General features: G+C 43.1%; 1 protein-coding gene and 1 long non-coding RNA gene across 2 annotated transcripts; both read left to right on the top strand.

Moving 5' to 3' along the window:
* The first annotated feature begins 13,698 nt into the window (after positions 1-13,698).
* Positions 13,699-17,349, top strand: LOC138955175 (uncharacterized). Its single transcript, XM_070326839.1, has one exon. It carries the CDS (start codon positions 13,699-13,701, stop codon positions 17,347-17,349), a length of 3,651 nt encoding a protein of 1,216 aa, XP_070182940.1.
* Positions 17,350-17,353: 4 nt separating this feature from the next.
* On the top strand, positions 17,354-18,613 carry LOC138955174 (uncharacterized). Its single transcript, XR_011452128.1, has 2 exons — positions 17,354-17,965; positions 18,194-18,613. It is a non-coding gene; the product is annotated as an uncharacterized lncRNA (long non-coding RNA).
* Positions 18,614-18,860: the final 247 nt, after the last annotated feature.

Here is an 18,860-nt window from a genome sequence, read left to right as displayed (position 1 = left end):
GAGACATTGATTGTTTATGTAGAATTCAGGTGAGACATTGATTGTTTATGTAGAATTCAGGTGAGACATTGATTGTTTATGTAGAATTCAGGTGAGACATTGATTGTTTATGTAGAATTCAGGTGAGACATTGATTGTTTATGTAGAATTCAGGTGAGACATTGATTGTTTATGTAGAATTCAGGTGAGACATTGATTGTTTATGTAGAATTCAGGTGAGACATTGATTGTTTATGTAGAATTCAGGTGAGACATTGATTGTTTATGTAGAATTCAGGTGAGACATTGATTGTTTATGTAGAATTCAGGTGAGACATTGATTGTTTATGTAGAATTCAGGTGAGACATTGATTGTTTATGTAGAATTCAGGTGAGACATTGATTGTTTATGTAGAATTCAGGTGAGACATTGATTGTTTATGTAGAATTCAGGTGAGACATTGATTGTTTATGTAGAATTCAGGTGAGACATTGATTGTTTATGTAGAATTCAGGTGAGACATTGATTGTTTATGTAGAATTCAGGTGAGACATTGATTGTTTATGTAGAATTCAGGTGAGACATTGATTGTTTATGTAGAATTCAGGTGAGACATTGATTGTTTATGTAGAATTCAGGTGAGACATTGATTGTTTATGTAGAATTCAGGTGAGACATTGATTGTTTATGTAGAATTCAGGTGAGACATTGATTGTTTATGTAGAATTCAATCTCACCAATTTCAAATAATGTCAGTGCCAGTACGCGGTGAACTAAGATTGGCTTTCATTCCAGCCAAGGGATACAGGTCGTTATCATTGTCCATGGAAATTGTTTTGCTAGTCACGTGACAGGAAAAAGTTGCCACCCACCCCCCTCCCCTCTCTCCTCCTCCCCGCTTAAGATAACAAACAAACAAACAAACAAACAAACAAACAACAACACCATAACCAAAAACAACAGCAATAACAACAACAATAACAACAACAACAAAGAAACCAACACATTGTGAAATCAATGATTACAGTCAGCTTATTTTCTCTTCATAAACATTGTGAATGCTCTATGTCATGTTCATGTGTATATTAAAAAAAAAATGTTTTAAACCAACACAGAGACAAAGGAGAAACCCAAACAAAGAATACATTTAAAAAAAGCAAACAAAAAACAAACAAAAAACAAACAAAAACAAGTCTATATATATAACACGACGACAAGCAACAAACTTCCTCCGAAAACGGCGTATGGCTGCCTAAATGGCGGGGTAAAAAAAACGGTCATACACGTAAAATTCCACTCATGCAAAAACCATGAGTGTACGTGGGAGTTTCAGCCCACGAACGCAGAAGAAGAAAAAGAAAGAAGAAACAAAAACAAGTCTATATATATAACACGACGACAAGCAAACCAATAGCATAAAAGGACAAGAAGTGAAGTATGGTACACTTACCGAGAGCGTGTTAATGCTGTTCACACCGGAATAACGACACAGTGTTGAATGGAGACACGAGCCTGAAGCCTTTCAAACACTCGGTCGATGGCATCATAGTATAGTAAGCCATTCTCGGCAAACCAGTGGCTATAAGAAAACAAATCTATAAAAATGTCGCTTTTGAAGTGAAGAAAGATTATTCATATTAATCCGCAAACCAATCACTAATGTCCTAGTCATGCGTTTGTGCAAATTAGCCAATCAGACTTTTCTGGCCGAGGGTGTGTGTGGGGTGGGGGGTGGGGAATGGGACGTGTCTTACCACATTAAATCAAGTTATTGGTACCTATTTAAAAAAAAAAAATATTATCCGACTTTCGGTTCTCAGCCTTGGGCAGCTAAAGTAGGGCTAACAGAAGCAACTGACGAAATCAGCTTCGGACAATTTGATAGGAAGGGTTTTGCTTGAATCTTCTTCTTCTTCTCCCTACTGAATGTTGAGCAAAAATGCACAGATTTAGACAGAAGAAGAGGAATATTCAAGAACCAGAGGGTATCAAATGAGTTACACTGTCGCTTCATTTAGGCTCTCCAACGCAGATATGTTGGGCAGAGCTTCATAATAGGGTCTGCTGGTTTCGCATGATTAACATTTCTTCTCAATAAAAAAAAGCTTTTCGATGTATAGTCTGCAGTTATCCACAAGGAAGGCACAGCTGGCTCGTCTATCGATTTATCAACCAACAAATGAAAATTTAAAAAATGAATTTTAAAAACTGGTTTGAACTTAACGGGACCCGATTGGCAGATCTAAACGTACTTATAACTGTGAAGGTAAGGACCCGCTCGTTTTAATAAATATTGATATTAATGAGTTCGTTTGACTTTCCAGGATGTTTTGTTCCGAACGGCTTGCTATACACACTGCCTCCGTCCCCCTGTGCTGGTTGAGTCCTATAAATCACGCCTTTATACAGAGAATGTCATCAACACCACTTTCCTTTCTTCCATGCACACAAATTTGATACTAAGCTTTGAACTCTTTACACAAGGTAATACCTTGTCATTATGGCCTTGCAATCGTACATTCAACGACGACGACGACGATGATGATGATGATGATGATGATGATGATGATGATGATGATGATGATGATGATGATGATGATGATGATGATGATGATGATGATGATGATGGTGATGATGATGATGATGAGTAGGAGGAGGATGAACGGGAGGAGGAGGAGGATTCTGCTGCTGCTGCCTCTGCTTCTGCTGCTGCTTCTGCTGCTGCTGCTGATGATGATGATGATGATGATGATGATGACGATGATGATGTTGACAGCACAACACTGCTGCGGGTACAACGCTGCTGCTGCTTCTGTCTGTCTGTTTGACGACGACGACGATGACGACGTTACATGAAAATGATAATAGCATTCACGAATAACCCGTAAATGGAGTGAGTGCTGTGTGAAGGGGGCGGGGGGGGGGGGGTGGGGGAGGGGGGGCGGGAGAGGTTGTGGAGGGGGGCTGCTGTATGTGTTTATTTCAGTTCGTACTATCGTTCTTTCAAATAGCAGGACATACTTTGAAGGCAGATACCTTGCCGTTAAGAAAGTTGTGCTTGCGATCTCAGATCTGGCCAGGATTGTAAATGGGCTAAGACCATAGTTCCACTTGGACTTATACCATAAACTCAATACCATGACTGCTTCCTGCGCAGGATTGGAATGTTTTGAGGCATTAGTTCCATACATTGACACTAGTAGATTTTAAGAAATTAACAAAACATGCACGGAAAGCATCCAGACAATTTATTTGTTGTATGTGTCCAAGTGGGTGGATCTTCTTCTTCTTCTTCTTGTCGATCACTCAGAGTGGGTGGATGAGTTTCTCCCACGTGACAACCTTGGCAGATCTAAGATAGTGAGCCGAATACTTTATATCGGTAAGAGTGTGCCTCTAACTGTGGTTTGCATGATTATTTGACTCCTTATAGCGTATAGCTCATAGCTTGCTGTTGATTCTAAATATGATCATTGTATGTATTTTACCAACTGAATTGATGAATAAAAGACCGTCGCAGTATAAGTGAAGTTCATGTCGTTGACACTGTCACGTTGTCGTCATCATTTAAACCAGCTTCATGTGGCCCACGCTCCCAACGACTGACGGCTGGCCCACGGAGATATAGAATCTGTTCTACATCTCTGTGGCCTGGCCATTAGGGGAAAAGGAGCTATTATGAGCATTGACAATAGTTGCTGCTGATTTGTTTGCTCCCACTTCCTTGTCATTAAAGATACCTTCCTCTGCTTGAACAGGGTGGACCAAAAACTTGCCACCCATTATAACAATGCCACCCGTAACAATGCCACCCATAACAATGTCACCCATAACAATGCCACCCAGTAGAATCCGCTTAATAAGGCCACCTCCTTGCAGGACAAAAGTGGCTTTATTAAGCGGGTGGACTTATTAAAAGGATCTCAGGCAAACAGAGCAGTTTTTCGTCCTTCCACTGCTTGGCAGCGTCAAAGTCTGCACCAGCAGCTTCACCCTGGAGTTTTGTAAAACGCAGACCAATTCTTTTCTTCCACCTTGAAAACCACCCATTGCTTGCATGGAAATCATCATGTCCCAGTTTTTTGGCAATCTCCTCTGCCTTCTGACACAGGATGGGACCGTTCATTGGCACATTCTTCGAACTCATGAGATCAAACCACTGCTGTAGTGCCTTCTGACACAGGATGGGACCGTTCATTGGCACATTCTTCCAACTCATGAGATCAAACCACTGCTGTGGTGCCTTCTGACACAGGATGGGACCGTTCATTGGCACATTCTTCCAACTCATGAGATCAAACCACTGCTGTGGTGCCTTCTGACACAGGATGGGACCGTTCATTGGCACATTCTTCGAACTCATGAGATCAAACCACTGCTGTAGTGCCTTCTGACACAGGATGGGACCGTTCATTGGCACATTCTTCGAACTCATGAGATCAAACCACTGCTGTAGTGCCTTCTGACACAGGATGGGACCGTTCATTGGCACATTCTTCGAACTCATGAGATCAAACCACTGCTGTAGTGCCTTCTGACACAGGATGGGACCGTTCATTGGCACATTCTTCCAACTCATGAGATCAAACCACTGCTGTGGTGCCTTCTGACACAGGATGGGACCGTTCATTGGCACATTCTTCGAACTCATGAGATCAAACCACTGCTGTGGTGCCTTCTGACACAGGATGGGACCGTTCATTGGCACATTCTTCCAACTCATGAGATCAAACCACTGCTGTGGTGCCTTCTGACACAGGATGGGACCGTTCATTGGCACATTCTTCCAACTCATGAGATCAAACCACTGCTGTGGTGCCTTCTGACACAGGATGGGACCGTTCATTGGCACATTCTTCCAACTCATGAGATCAAACCACTGCTGTGGTGCCTTCTGACACAGGATGGGACCGTTCATTGGCACATTCTTCCAACTCATGAGATCAAACCACTGCTGTGGTGCCTTCTGACACAGGATGGGACCGTTCATTGGCACATTCTTCCAACTCATGAGATCAAACCACTGCTGTGGTGCCTTCTGACACAGGATGGGACCGTTCATTGGCACATTCTTCCAACTCATGAGATCAAACCACTGCTGTGGTGCCTTCTGACACAGGATGGGACCGTTCATTGGCACATTCTTCCAACTCATGAGATCAAACCACTGCTGTGGTGCCTTCTGACACAGGATGGGACCGTTCATTGGCACATTCTTCGAACTCATGAGATCAAACCACTGCTGTGGTGCCTTCTGACACAGGATGGGACCGTTCATTGGCACATTCTTCCAACTCATGAGATCAAACCACTGCTGTGGTGCCTTCTGACACAGGATGGGACCGTTCATTGGCACATTCTTCCAACTCATGAGATCAAACCACTGCTGTAGTGCCTTCTGACACAGGATGGGACCGTTCATTGGCACATTCTTCGAACTCATGAGATCAAACCACTGCTGTAGTGCCTTCTGACACAGGATGGGACCGTTCATTGGCACATTCTTCGAACTCATGAGATCAAACCACTGCTGTAGTGCCTTCTGACACAGGATGGGACCGTTCATTGGCACATTCTTCGAACTCATGAGATCAAACCACTGCTGTGGTGCCTTCTGACACAGGATGGGACCGTTCATTGGCACATTCTTCGAACTCATGAGATCAAACCACTGCTGTAGTGCCTTCTGACACAGGATGGGACCGTTCATTGGCACATTCTTCCAACTCATGAGATCAAACCACTGCTGTAGTGCCTTCTGACACAGGATGGGACCGTTCATTGGCACATTCTTCGAACTCATGAGATCAAACCACTGCTGTAGTGCCTTCTGACACAGGATGGGACCGTTCATTGGCACATTCTTCCAACTCATGAGATCAAACCACTGCTGTGGTGCCTTCTGACACAGGATGGGACCGTTCATTGGCACATTCTTCGAACTCATGAGATCAAACCACTGCTGTGGTGCCTTCTGACACAGGATGGGACCGTTCATTGGCACATTCTTCCAACTCATGAGATCAAACCACTGCTGTGGTGCCTTCTGACACAGGATGGGACCGTTCATTGGCACATTCTTCGAACTCATGAGATCAAACCACTGCTGTAGTGCCTTCTGACACAGGATGGGACCGTTCATTGGCACATTCTTCGAACTCATGAGATCAAACCACTGCTGTAGTGCCTTCTCTATTTCCACATCTTTCCCAAGTCGCTGACGTTTTCTTTCAGGTACAGGACCAGATGCAGTCTCACGCAAATTCCCTTCATTTTTCAACAAATTTGTCAGCATCCCACGGGAGACTCCCAGAGTTACAGCACCTTCCCTGACAGAGACAGACGGCAGCGCTCTGAACTTCTCTAGGATTGCCATCTTTTCCACAGTTGTCATGTCTGTCCTCTTGCGTTTGGTGGCCATGGTTGCTTGTGTCCGGATTTCAAACTAAACCCCTTTCTATCCAAGAATTGTTGGCAGTGACAGAAATGCGATCATGAACATTCACTCACATGAACAAAAACTTCTGTTTGAAGTTGTTTACGACCACTGACTTGCACTTAACGTGATTAACGTGATTTCAAACTCACAAGAGGCTGGCCAAAACGTCTCAGGTTGTTTTGAAAACCATTCATGGATTAGCTGTGAGTGATCAGACAGCGATTACAGACTCACTGTTACTGCTTTTCACATCTAACGCGAGCCCAAAAGTGGCTTTATTAAGCGGGTTGGTGGCCTTATAAAGCGGGTTTTTTTAAGCATAAAACATAGGTGAAAATCCGTGCAGCCAGAAATTGGCCTTAAAAAGCGGGTGGCTTTATTAAACGTGGACTTATTAAGCGGATTCTACTGTATAACAATGTCACCCATAACAATGCCACCCATAACAATGTCAACCATAACAATGCCACACATAACAATGCCACCCATAACAATGCCACCCATTATAACAATGCCACCCGTAACAATACCACCCATAACAATGCCACCCATTTTAACAATGCCACCCATAACAATGCCACCCATCCATAACAATGCCACCCATAACAATACCACCCATCCATAACAATGCTACCCGTAACAATGCCACCCATCCATAACAATGCCACCCATAACAATGCCACCCATAACAATGCCACCCATCCATAACAATGCTACCCATAACAATGCCACCCATCCATAACAATGCCACCCATAACAATGCCACCCATCCATAACAATGCCACTCATCCATAACAATGCCACCCATAACAATGCCACTCATCCATAACAATGCCACCCGTAACAATGCCACCCATTATAACAATGCCACCCATAACAATGTCACCCATAACAATGCCACACATAACAATGCTACCCATAACAATGCCACCCATCCATAACAATGCCACCCATAACAATGCCACCCATCCATAACAATGCCACCCATAACAATGTCAACCATAACAATGCCACACATAACAATGCCACCCATCCATAACAATGCCACCCATAACAATGTCACCCATAACAATGCCACACATAACAATGCCACCCATAACAATGCCACCCATAACAATGCCACCCATAACAATGCCACCCATCCATAACCATGCTACCCATCATAACAATGCCACCCATCCATAACAATGCCACCCATAACAATGCCACCCATCCATAACCATGCTACCCATCATAACAATGCCACCCATCCATAACAATGCCACCCATAACAATGCCACCCATCCATAACCATGCTACCCATCATAACAATGCCACCCATCCATAACAATGCCACCCATAACAATGCCACCCATCCATAACCATGCTACCCATCATAACAATGCCACCCATCCATAACCATGCTACCCATCATAACAATGCCACCCATCCATAACAATGCCACCCATAACAATGCCACCCATCCATAACCATGCTACCCATCATAACAATGCCACCCATCCATAACAATGCCACCCATAACAATGCCACCCATCCATAACCATGCTACCCATCATAACAATGCCACCCATCATAACAATGCCACCCATAACAATGCCACCCATCCATAACCATGCTACCCATCATAACAATGCCACCCATAACAATGCCACCCATAACAATGCCACCCATAACAATGCCACCACCCATAACAATGCCACCCATAACAATGCCACCCATCCATAACAATGCCACCCATCCATAACAATGCCACCCATCCATGACAATGCCACTCATCCATAACAATGCCACCCATCCATAACAATGCCACCCATCCATAACAATGCCACCCGTAACAATGCCACCCATTATAACAATGCCACCCATAACAATACCACCCATAACAATGCCACCCATAACAATGCCACTCATCCATAACAATGCCACCCATCCATAACAATGCCACCCATCCATAACAATGCCACCCATCCATAACAATGCCACCCATCCATAACCATGCTACCCATCATAACAATGCCACCCATCCATAACAATGCCACCCGTAACAATGCTACCCATCATAACAATGCCACCCATCCATAACAATGCCACCCATAACAATGCCACCCATAACAATGCCACCCATAACAATGCCACCCATCCATAACAATGCCACCCATAACAATGCCACCCATCCATAACCATGCTACCCATCATAACAATGCCACCCATCCATAACAATGCCACCCATAACAATGCCACCCATCCATAACCATGCTACCCATCATAACAATGCCACCCATCCATAACAATGCCACCCATAACAATGCCACCCATCCATAACCATGCTACCCATCATAACAATGCCACCCATCCATAACAATGCCACCCATAACAATGCCACCCATCCATAACCATGCTACCCATCATAACAATGCCACCCATCCATAACAATGCCACCCATAACAATGCCACCCATCCATAACCATGCTACCCATCATAACAATGCCACCCATAACAATGCCACCCACAACAATGCCACCCATCCATAACAATGCTACCCATCATAACAATGCCACCCATCCATAACAATGCCACCCATAACAATGCCACCCATCCATAACCATGCTACCCATCATAACAATGCCACCCATCCATAACCATGCTACCCATCATAACAATGCCACCCATCCATAACAATGCCACCCATAACAATGCCACCCATCCATAACAATGCCACCCATAACAATGCCACCCATAACAATGCCACCCATCCATAACAATGCCACCCATCCATAACAATGCCACCCATAACAATGCCACCCATAACAATGCTACCCACAACAATTGCCACGCATAACAATGCCACCCATTATAACAATGCCACCCATAACAATACCACCCATAACAATGCTACCCACAACAATACCACCCATAACAATGCCACCCATAACAATGCCCCCCACAACAATTGCCACCCATAACAATGCCACCCACAACAATTGCCACCCATAACAATGCTACCCACAACAATGCCACCCATAACAATGCCACCCATAACAATGCCACCCACAACAATTGCCACCCATAACAATGCCACCCACAACAATTGCCACCCATAACAATGCTACCCACAACAATGCCACCCATCCATAACAATGCCACCCATAACAATGCCACCCATAACAATGCTACCCACAACAATTGCCACGCATAACAATGCTATTCACTTCTGCATCTGTTCAAGAAAGTACTGCATATTTTGTGTACATTAACTTCAGCTTATGTATGATCATATCACCAAGTTTCTATATATACGACTAGTGTCTGTCTGTCTGTTCGCGATGCACGGCCAAAGTTCTCGATGGATCTGTTTCAAATTTGGTGGGCATATTCAGGTACACCCGGGACACAACCTGGTCGATGAGATATTTCAACACGTGCTCTCCGATTTTTTTTGTTTTTGGTCTGGATCCACTACCAGTAACTCTTCCTTATCTTCTCCAGTGTTTTCAGCCGCGATTATCTCCCTTCCTCCGTGTGGCGTCAATCCATATTCCCGTTACATATACTACGTTACTATTTTTAGAAGGTCTCCAGTGTTTTGCGCGTTTATCTCCTTTCCTTCGTGCAGCCTGGTATTCGGCTCTACTTCTTCCCGGCGAAGCCGGTACCCGGCGAAGCGGGTAATCATCTAGTCATACATGTAGGTCAAGTGTTCTGATTAGAAAAGTAATATCCAAATTCAGGGATCGACTCGGCATTAAGAGGCTTAATATTGAGCGATGGCCAGACTCCCCTTATCTTAACCTTCCAGATTGGCTGTCATTGATTTTTTTTTTCAGGTCCCCGATGATTTGGGGTGCTTTTGTATTCCCAGTCTTTAAGATATTCCAAAAGGCACAGGGCTAGAAGCTTTGAATCGGGTGAGAGTGGACACGGACAGCTCAATGTCAAACCTCCTACTGCTGAAACGATCATCGATTTTTTCGAAAGAGCACACAAGTCAGACCAATTGACTTATTGAAACTTGGCAGTAAAATCATGAATGCTGAAGGTAATGAGCATCAAATATGAAGTCATTCGCTCAAAAGATGTCGAAGTTATGAGCATATTTATGGGTGGCATTTTTTGTTGTCACACTGTTTTATACGTGGTTTGTGTTTTTGACCAAAACATGACATTTGACTCATTTTAAAACAGCCCTTGTTTTATGAAACCGTCGGTCGAGATTTGTGTCAAATGTCACAATTTTTACCCAAAATGCCAAGAACATATATGTATCGATACTGATTCAATTCTGCGTATTTTGTAACAATTATACGGACACAAAATGTAAACTCATAACTCATAACTCATAACATTTTATTGATCCAACAAAGGAAATTAAATTGGTCATCAGCACATATAGGTCATTAATTAATAATTATAAAAGAATAAGAGAAGAAAATTCATAAAACCCATGATAACAAAAAAATATCTAAAGTAATATATGTACAACTACAATACCCTTTTTACTTGCACACTTGACACACCGACACACCAACACACATGCATACATACCTACATACATACCTACATACATACATACATACATACATACATACATACATACATACATACATACATACATACATTCCATGTTAAAGTGTAGTTAAGAACATCACAATAATTATATCATTGTTTGGATTAACAGATAAGTTTTTATGTAAATGATGATAACAACAATCCATAATTAACGCTATTGCACTACCAAAAGAAGAGACATGCATACTTTTGTAGTCTTGGCCAACCGCCTAAATCGTCGTACTCTGACGTCACATGGCTGAAAGAAAGGACATTTTTACAATGTTCAACCAATACTTCGTGTACATTTTCATATTATATTCGTCTATGTTTTTTACACCCCCGGTATAGGGGTGTGTATAGGATTCGGTCGATGTGTTTGTTTGTTTGTTTGTTTGTGTGTTTGTGTTCGCATATAGATCTCAAGAATGAACGGACCGATCGTCACCAAACTTGGTGAACAGGTTCTATACATTCCTGAGACGGTCCTTACAAAAATTGGGACCAGTCAAACACACGGTTAGGGAGTTATTGGTGGATTAAGATTGTTACGCATTATAGTAACATTGGATTTTATTTCCATGGGTGACAACCTTAAGTCATTTCCTTGCGAGACGGAACGCCGTAAAGAGAGATGACGTCAAAAGCGTGACGTCAAAAAGGAAGAATGACACAGAGGAAAACACGAGGTTGGAAATGGTTATGATAGATCTCTACGCCTACACCGTATGAAAGATTATTAGATTTGCAAATTCATACGATGATTCTATCAATAAAGACTTGAGATATTTGTCTTTTGTACTTCGCGTTAAAAGATGTATGGAAGAGTTGTTTTATTGAATTGTTTTGAGACACGTGCGAAGGACTATATTCGTAGCGTAGAGTTTACTTTGAGTCCATTCACCAAGATCAGTTGATTCTCGTTCCATTTTGGAGAACAATTCAAGTTTTTTTTTCGGGAGTTATATTTCATCACAAACCTGAATTATGCAGGTAAGAAACTGCTAAAGTAGGAAAAAGGGAAGTAATAATATCGTTCTTCATTTCAGAAGTAGAGCGGCACATTTTCATCCCTACGTTCATCTGTTTTGTGTGTTTCAAAGGCGAAGCAGTTGGACGAAATCCAAAATTCCATTGGTTGTAAGTAACGGTCAGAATGATTAGATAGATGTTAGGCTCATAAAGCTGATGATAACATGTTGTTTTCACTTTGATCGACAGGTTTAGATGCTGTTTAGATGCTGGTTAGACGCTCGTGTAGATGCAAGCTGGAGATGAATCGGACGCCAACTGAGAGAGAGATGGAACCGTGTTAAAGAACTGATATCACCGTTCACCCCATCGCCGAGATATCCAGGGCATCATCATCGTCATTCACCTCATCGTCGAAGACATCAAGGGCATCCTCAACATCGTTCGTCACATCATCAAGGACATCATCATCACCGTTGAACTCATCGTCAAGACATTAAACTTTAAAGACATCATCTTTATCACCGACGCCGTGTATAAACACTCCGAGAGCTTACAGTCGCTCATTTCGGCAAGATCAAACCTCTCACACCTGATCCTTGACCTGTAGTGCCGAGTACGTCGATGCATGAAGATGAGTAACCAAAATTAAAGCCGTTTTTCACTCATTGTAGTTGTGTTCGTCCAGTTGCTTCCAGTGTTTATTCTTTCTGTCGATACTTTTGAGTCTGTCTATCGTTCAATTAAGTTAAAAGGAACCACGCATATCACTAACTATAAAAGCGAACAGCCGCCAAATAATCATACCCTAGACAACATTAACAAAATTCGAGATTCAATCTTGAAAGAGCCGGACACGTGAAAATCCTCCCATCGGATTGTGACATATTGGTTGCCTCGTCCGGGATAGGCTATTTCGTTTAGATACATGTGAAGAAATTGTCTTGTGTGGTTTGTGTGTATTCATTGATCATTCATTAGTTAAGTAATTAGTATATGTTTATTTGTGTATTTATTTAAAGGAAAACTATAGTGTAGTATGGGTAAAAACTCACTGTAGATCACAACCTTACTGAAGGTAAAAACAAAATGTAACTCTCGAGGAAAAAAACAAAACTGGGAAGTGAAAGTTAGATCACTTTCATCTATCTGTAGATCTAGTTCTAGCAGGTAGGATTAGTTGGCAACATTCTGTTGGGGAACGGCTCAAATTCCTTTCTAAGTAGAACCAACGAAACAAAAAGGAAGTCGAAATGGAGATATTTCGCAAAAACATTTTGAACTAGTTTATTTACGTTCACGCACATGGGAAAAGTCATTTGACTATTTGTGGTGACAGATTCAATGGACAGAGTCTGAGTATCTAGCTAATAAACTATTCATAATATTGAAGATCGCGGATACTTTCTTAGTGTTGAAATTAGCTACTTCAATTAGTTCTAAGAAATTTTCTAGATAGAAACCGTGGGATCTTTATATACGTTGGATTACGTATGGTGATAGACTAGAGTGATAATACTGGGAGTCGAGCCGCAGTTGTATTGACCACTCTAGGTCACAGAACGAATGGTTACGAGTTGACAGTAACATTGTTCAGTTACAGTTTGTAATAACTGATTTTTTCCATAAATGCGAAGTAGGTTCGAGATAGTCTGTGATGAGATAAATTCCAAGCACAGTACCCGATATAGAAACTTCGCACGTCCTTAAATTTGGAGTGAAGGCGTGTGGTGAGACTGACGTAGAAAGCCAGACAGGTAAGATGGATACTTCAGTGGATGCAGCCCTGGAAGCGACGAGGATTTTGATGGATAAAGGGAAGTTACTTGGTTTGGAGGGATCTGAGTTGCGTGATTTTGTTCTGGAATGTGAGCGTGAGAATGGTGAACGTGCGGAGCGTGCACGTGAACGTGCTGAACGTGCGGAAATTGCCGATGCTGAACGTAAACGCGCCGACGCTGAACGTGAACGTGAACGTGCCGACGCTGAACGTGAACGTGAACGTGCCGACGCTGAACGTGAACGTGAACGTGCCGACCGTGTTGAACGTGAAAGAGAAGAACGCGAGCAACAAACTCGACTCGAGGAGTTGAGGATTCAGGTCGAATTAGCTCGCGCAACAAACTCACGCGATCGCGGAGGCGATGAAGAAGAAGGAAATCAGAACAATAACAATCACAGAAATCATAGACCTCGCGATACCGATAACTACCAACCGAAGTTACCATTCCTCGAAGACAAAGACGATGTAGAAGCGTTCCTTCTGCAATTTGAACGTCATGCTGAAGCATCACACTGGGACCCTAACACTTGGTCTGTACGTTTGTCCGCACTGCTAAAAGGTAAAGCACGCACTGCTTACACCAAGATGAAAGTCGCTGATGCACGCGACTACGCATTGCTCCGAAAGACTTTGCTGGAAAGATTTCAGATTACCGCGGAAACATACAGACAAAGATTCAGAAACACACGGAAAGAAAACGCTGACTCGTACAAAGAGTTCATTACTCAGATTTCTTTGTTCCTCGATCGCTGGGTTGAAATGTCCAATATCGGAGAAAGTTTCGATGATTTCAAAGACCTCATACTGACGGAACAAGTGTATGAAAGCATGCCTACTGAACTCGTCACGTACGTGAAGGATAGAAAACCAAACAGCATTGATGACGTGATCGACACCGTAACTCTCTACGAAGAAAACCGACCCAAAGAAAGCCGTAGACATGGGAAGAAACCTGAAGAGAGAGGACACAAGGCAACACACGGGACGAATTCCACAAACAAGGACAAGGACGAAGGAAATAAAAGCAGAACCAGCGTCAAATGTTTCAGATGTGGAAAATTGGGCCATTTCAAGAAGGATTGTCGCCAGCCTCCGAAAGATGAATCAGCCAGTGCCGCATTTCAAGACGAGAATGACATCGAGGGGAATGCGACACATGATCAACTGTGCGACAAATGTGTTCACAAGAAATTCACCAAACTGTCCCAAATCGTAGTTGAAGGCCAGGTAGTCACTGCTTTCCGCGACACCGGAAGCACCTCTACGATTGTTGATTCCAAACTAGTACCAGCTAGCAAGATTACTACGCGCACAAAAGAAACGTCTTTGGCGAAGAAATCAGTGAAAGAGAAACTATCGGTCGCACACGTTTACATGGACACGCCGTACTTCGTGGGAGAAACCGAAGTTAGCGTCATGGAGAATCCTGTCCATCCTGTGTTGATTGGAAACTCGATGGGTGTAGGATCGGAGAAAATCGAGACACCTGTATATCCAGTCCGTGAGACCGTAATCCCTGAAACCACTGCAACAGCCGTTACCCGAGGACAAGAAAAACGTGAAGAGGAGGGGAATGCGTCAATTCCCAGTTTTCCTATGGAAGGAAAGATCTTCACCGTTGCTGATCTAAAGAGAGAACAGCAAGACGACAAAAGCCTTGAGAAATTACATGTGTTGGCACGAACGAATGTAACTCGAGGGCGAGTTCAGTTCATCTATGACAAGGACGTGTTATATCGCCAATACAGTGACAAGCAAGGAAAGGACCACCGACAAGTAGTAGTACCTCACAAGATGCGGGCAAAGGTATTGTCCACCGGACACGATACGGCGATGTCGGGCCATCTCGGACAGAAGAAATCAAGAGAACGGATTTGGCAAGATTTTTTTTGGCCGGGGATCGTGGGTGACATCAAACGCTACTGCAGTTCTTGTGACGTGTGCCAACGTACTATGCCAAAAGGACGGACGAGGAAGGTACCTCTGGGAAAGATGCCTCTGATTGAAACTCCGTTCAAGCGTGTAGCCGTTGACATAGTAGGACCAATCAAACCCATGTCTGAGACAAAGAAGCAGTATATCCTAGTGATGGTGGATTTCGCGACCAGATATCCTGAAGCTGTTGCTCTCAAAGACATAAAGGCAGAAACCGTGGCTGACGCGCTATGGACATTCTGGACAAGATTGGGACTTCCAGAAGAAGTATTGACCGACAACGGAGCGCAGTTCACCAGCGAGTTGATGACTCAAGTCAACCAACTGCTCGCAATCAAGGGATTGACAACTTCACCTTGGCATCCTCAATGCAATGGTGTTGTAGAACGTTTCAATGGAACTTTGAAAGCGATGCTCAAGAAGATGACTTTTGAACAACCGACCAAGTGGGACCAGTACTTGCCAGCACTACTGTTCGCATACCGAGAAGTTCCCCAAGATTCGCTTGGATTTTCTCCTTTCGAACTTCTGTATGGGCGGACAGTGCGTGGACCAATGCAAGTATTGCGTCAACTGTGGACGGAAGAAGAAAGCAACGACGAGATACGCACGACGGCTGAACATGTTATTGATCTGCGAAATCGCATTGAAGAAACGTGCAAGATCGCCCGCGACCATCTCGCCAAGTCAGCAATACGACAAGCTCACTTCTACGACAAGAAGACGAAGAAGAGAGAACTCATTGTCGGCACCAGAGTTTTGCTTCTACTGCCAACGAAACACAACAAGCTAGAACTTGCATGGAAGGGACCATACGTGATCGAGGAGCAGATCAACTCATTTGATTACAAGATCAAAGTGGGTCGCCAAACTCGTGTCTATCACATCAACCTTTTGCGAGAGTACCATGAACGAGAAATGATCGCTGAACCAGAGAAACTTCCAGAAGAAGTGGTGGAACAGAGCGCAATAGTCGTCGAAGATCTGGAAGAACAAGATGACGAAATATTCGCCAACATGGGACCTGATCCCAGCATACTCATTCCGTCTACAAAACGTACCGAGAATGAGAAAGATGTACATGTAGCTGACACATTGACGGCAAGACAACAACGTGAAGTCAGAGACGCATGTACAGAATTCAGCGCATCGTTGACTGATGTACCAAAAGCTACGACTCTAGAAATCTGCAACATCAAGATGACTGATGATCGACCTGTGTACGTGAAACCACGACCCATACCTCATGCGTTAGTGGACGTGGTGGAACGTGAAGTGAAGGAGATGTTGGATTTGAAGGTTATCGAACCAGCCACTTCACCCTACAACGCTCCGATAGTGATCGTGAAGAAAGCACAAGGTAAAGCAGTGCGTTTCTGCAATGATTTCAGAGAAGCAAATAAAGTCATCGAGAACGACGCTGAACCAATCACAGAACAGAAATATGCCACCGTAGAGAAAGAATGCTTAGCGACCGTCTGGGGAATCCAGAAATTTGAGCGTTATCTCTACGGAAGACATTTCATACTGGAGACGGACCATCAACCCCTTCAGTATCTACAGCGGATGAAACCAACCAATGCCAGACTGATGCGCTGGGCACTGCAACTTCAACCGTACGTCTTCACCGTGAAGATCATTCCCGGCAAAGACAACATTGGAGCAGACTACCTCAGCCGTGCTACCATGAACTGAAGGAGACCATGGCAATGGTCGTCACAACTCAGAGATACTACCTGATTGTGAAGGGAATTCTGATCATAGATCCACGGAAACAATTAGTAGAATGTTATACACATATAGTATTAATGTAACTATTATGCATGTTCATAGATTATATAAAATCTTCCTTTCCAAGGGCGTGTGTTACGCATTATAGTAACATTGGATTTTATTTCCATGGGTGACACCCTTAAGTCATTTCCTTGCGAGACGGAACGCCGTAAAGAGAGATGACGTCAAAAGCGTGACGTCAAAAAGGAAGAATGACACAGAGGAAAACACGAGGTTGGAAATGGTTATGATAGATCTCTACGCCTACACCGTATGAAAGATTATTAGATTTGCAAATTCATACGATGATTCTATCAATAAAGACTTGAGATATTTGTCTTTTGTACTTCGCGTTAAAAGATGTATGGAAGAGTTGTTTTATTGAATTGTTTTGAGACACGTGCGAAGGCCTATATTCGTAGCGTAGAGTTTACTTTGAGTCCATTCACCAAGATCAGTTGATTCTCGTTCCATTTTGGAGAACAATTCAAGTTTTTTTTTCGGGAGTTATATTTCATCACAAACCTGAATTATGCAGGTAAGAAACTGCTAAAGTAGGAAAAAGGGAAGTAATAATATCGTTCTTCATTTCAGAAGTAGAGCGGCACATTTTCATCCCTACGTTCATCTGTTTTGTGTGTTTCAAAGGCGAAGCAGTTGGACGAAATCCAAAATTCCATTGGTTGTAAGTAACGGTCAGAATGATTAGATAGATGTTAGGCTCATAAAGCTGATGATAACATGTTGTTTTCACTTTGATCGACAGGTTTAGATGCTGTTTAGATGCTGGTTAGACGCTCGTGTAGATGCAAGCTGGAGATGAATCGGACGCCAACTGAGAGAGAGATGGAACCGTGTTAAAGAACTGATATCACCGTTCACCCCATCGCCGAGATATCCAGGGCATCATCATCGTCATTCACCTCATCGTCGAAGACATCAAGGGCATCCTCAACATCGTTCGTCACATCATCAAGGACATCATCATCACCGTTGAACTCATCGTCAAGACATTAAACTTTAAAGACATCATCTTCATCACCGACGCCGTGTATAAACACTCCGAGAGCTTACAGTCGCTCATTTCGGCAAGATCAAACCTCTCACACCTGATCCTTGACCTGTAGTGCCGAGTACGTCGATGCATGAAGATGAGTAACCAAAATTAAAGCCGTTTTTCACTCATTGTAGTTGTGTTCGTCCAGTTGCTTCCAGTGTTTATTCTTTCTGTCGATACTTTTGAGTCTGTCTATCGTTCAATTAAGTTAAAAGGAACCACGCATATCACTAACTATAAAAGCGAACAGCCGCCAAATAATCATACCCTAGACAACATTAACAAAATTCGAGATTCAATCTTGAAAGAGCCGGACACGTGAAAATCCTCCCATCGGATTGTGACAAAGATTCTACAAGGACTTATAGAGGGATAT

This window comes from Littorina saxatilis, unplaced genomic scaffold (assembly GCF_037325665.1).
Source record: "Littorina saxatilis isolate snail1 unplaced genomic scaffold, US_GU_Lsax_2.0 scaffold_1377, whole genome shotgun sequence".
Lineage (NCBI taxonomy): Eukaryota > Metazoa > Mollusca > Gastropoda > Littorinimorpha > Littorinidae > Littorina > Littorina saxatilis.
This window is presented reverse-complemented; position numbering and strand designations above follow the sequence as displayed.